At 37.1% G+C, this 2466-nt stretch overlaps 1 protein-coding gene across 1 annotated transcript in view; it reads left to right on the forward strand.

Moving 5' to 3' along the window:
• Positions 1–1882: 1882 nt before the first annotated feature.
• The window catches only part of ercc6l (excision repair cross-complementation group 6-like), a gene marked incomplete in the record, with an annotated part of 10292 nt that continues 9708 nt past the window's right edge, over positions 1883–2466 (forward strand). The window contains 1 exon segment of the mRNA XM_014022767.1: positions 1883–2067. Within this exon segment, the coding sequence (XP_013878221.1) occupies positions 2010–2067 (58 nt within the window).

The raw sequence follows: 2466 nt of genomic DNA on the forward strand, positions 1-2466 counted from the left end.
ACACACACACACACACACACACACACACACACACACACACACACACAGACATATTGTCATTGTAATTATTACTCTGCTCATTTCCACCCCTCCCTGTGCAGATGGCCCTGCTGCGGTGGCTCACCTCTCAGGCAGATGCAGACAGGAAGTTGTTGGCGGCGCTGACAGGTGTTCAGGTTGGCAGAGAGCTGCTGAATCGGATCACCGGCCAGGACAAACTGGACTCCTACAAGGTGAGCCTACAGGCTGTAAATTACTGTAACACTTCCAGGCCTCAGCAGCAGAGCAGATGATGAAACGAGTCACCAGTAAACCCATCATGTTGGAATAATTCCAGTTTGTGTGTTTCCTCTCAGAGAGCTTGCATCCTGAGCATCGCAGAGTTCATCAGGCAGAACCCGAGAGCCTCGAAGGCCCAAATCAACGCCGAGGTGGAGAAGAACGTTCTGATATTCGCTGCCAGAGTTCACGCTCTGGAGACAGCTTCAATATTCTGAGTTTACCAGAGGATCCTACTGGTTTCAGAGGAACAAAGAAGAACCTGGACGACTGAAACAAAACGATCTTTTTGTTCTTTCTGTTTTCTGTTCTGTTGTTTGTTAAAACTAAACGTCTCCAGGTTTAAAACCGTTGGACCAAATCAAAAATACCATTTCACAATAAAAGCTACTTTTCATTCTGATTTGTTTTTACTTTAAAAGCCTTGAAAACTTGTTTTATGTTGCAATAAAGAAGTTCAGATAAATTTTTGCTGACCAGTTTAATTTTCATATGAATTTTCCAATATTTGATATATTTTAAATTTGAATCAGACTTTAAGTAAACTGAAAGCAAATATCACTGATCTTCTCTTGAATTCATCTTACGTGGAAACAAGACATTTGGAGGTTTTTATTTTATTCAGGAACTTCTATTGAAAAGTCCCTGTGACGTCACATAGAACTTAACCAGTTTTTTATTATTATTTCTCATTTCTCATGACAAACTGCTGTTTAATTTTGTTTGGAAAAATAAGACTCATTAAAAAAGCTGCTCTAATGAACTCATGAAAACAGGTCTTAATTGTCTATTTTTCTCCACTTTGAACAATACCTTTAAATTAAACGATTCGTCAGTGTTTTAGGTCTCCAACGTCTTTTTGGAGCATTATACCAGAGACTCATTTGTTCTGAATGTGTTCTTATTCTGAAGTATTTTGGCAACATTTTTCTAACTACGTTGACTCAAAAACATCAACAGGATTTCAGTCATATTGGAAATACGTTCAGTTTGGACTTCAACAGACAAGAAAAATAAATCCAAATGTCTTCTTTATCAATTTATTAATCATCTTGGCTAAATTTCACTTACACTAATGCACATTTTTGAAAAGAAAACCAAATTTTTCTGTTTTTTATTTATTTTTTGATTGAACTTAAACAGTCTATGATTACAATCAGGCCTTCTACAAATCAAAAAGCCTTAACAACAATATGATCTTGATCCCAACTTGGAATTTTGGATGATTTGTTGCTTTAACTGGTTTAAACTTGAGGCTTTCTGGCACCTGTTTTTTACAATTATTATTATTATTTTTATTAATCTATGTATTTATTAATTTTTTTAATTGAAGAGTATTGTATGTTTTTTATTTCCTTTCATCAAACATGTATTATAAGTTATGCTCCCCCTGGTGGTTTCTTGTTGTGTCATGTGCACTGTTCTGTTCTGTTGTTTAATGATTCAAATAAAGATTTTCAAAAAAAATTTATTTCCCATCCCATTGGCTGAAATGACGTCGTGTTCCCGCCCTTTTGCCTCACTGTCTCTTTTGTGATTGGACATCGCATGACGTGCGTCACGGAAGCGTGCTCTCTGATTAGCTGGAAGAAAATGGCGGGGGAGGAGTTGTGATTTAAGTAAAACACGACTCTCTGTTCGGCCAACGTTTACTGCAAGTTCTAAAACTACGAGCTAAAATTTTCTAAAAACATCGAGCCAAAGTTTTCTCAAAGAGCCCACCCGGGAACATGGACCAGTGTGGGGGCAACAAGGAGGTCTGTGAGGTGTCCGAGCAGCTGGAGAAGTAAGTTACCTGCTAGTTAGCATCAGAGCTAACCGTCTTCCGGTTGATTATAAATGAGCTCAGCTAGCATCAGGAGGCTAGGAGTGATTTATTTAAACAGACCTACTGTGAATACACAGTTTGATGGTAGTTTACCTGGTTTATTCGGTGTAATTAGTACAGAAAGGTCGTGTTTTCATACAAACACAGCAGGACCAATAAAACAAACTGGTTGAATATAACAAACAGTTTTTACAAAGTTTTATAACAAAACTCTTTGTTCTGTAAATCATTTAGAACAATTTCCTGTGATAAAAGGCAGATATAAGAATTATTGTTCTTCTGCCTTTAATTTAATTTTATTTTGATTGCATGTTTTTATTGTGTGTGTGTGTGTGTGTGTGTGTGTGTGTGTGTGTGTG

The sequence above is a fragment of the Austrofundulus limnaeus genome, unplaced genomic scaffold, assembly GCF_001266775.1.
Source record: "Austrofundulus limnaeus strain Quisiro unplaced genomic scaffold, Austrofundulus_limnaeus-1.0 Scaffold343, whole genome shotgun sequence".
NCBI classification, from domain to species: Eukaryota; Metazoa; Chordata; class Actinopteri; order Cyprinodontiformes; family Rivulidae; genus Austrofundulus; species Austrofundulus limnaeus.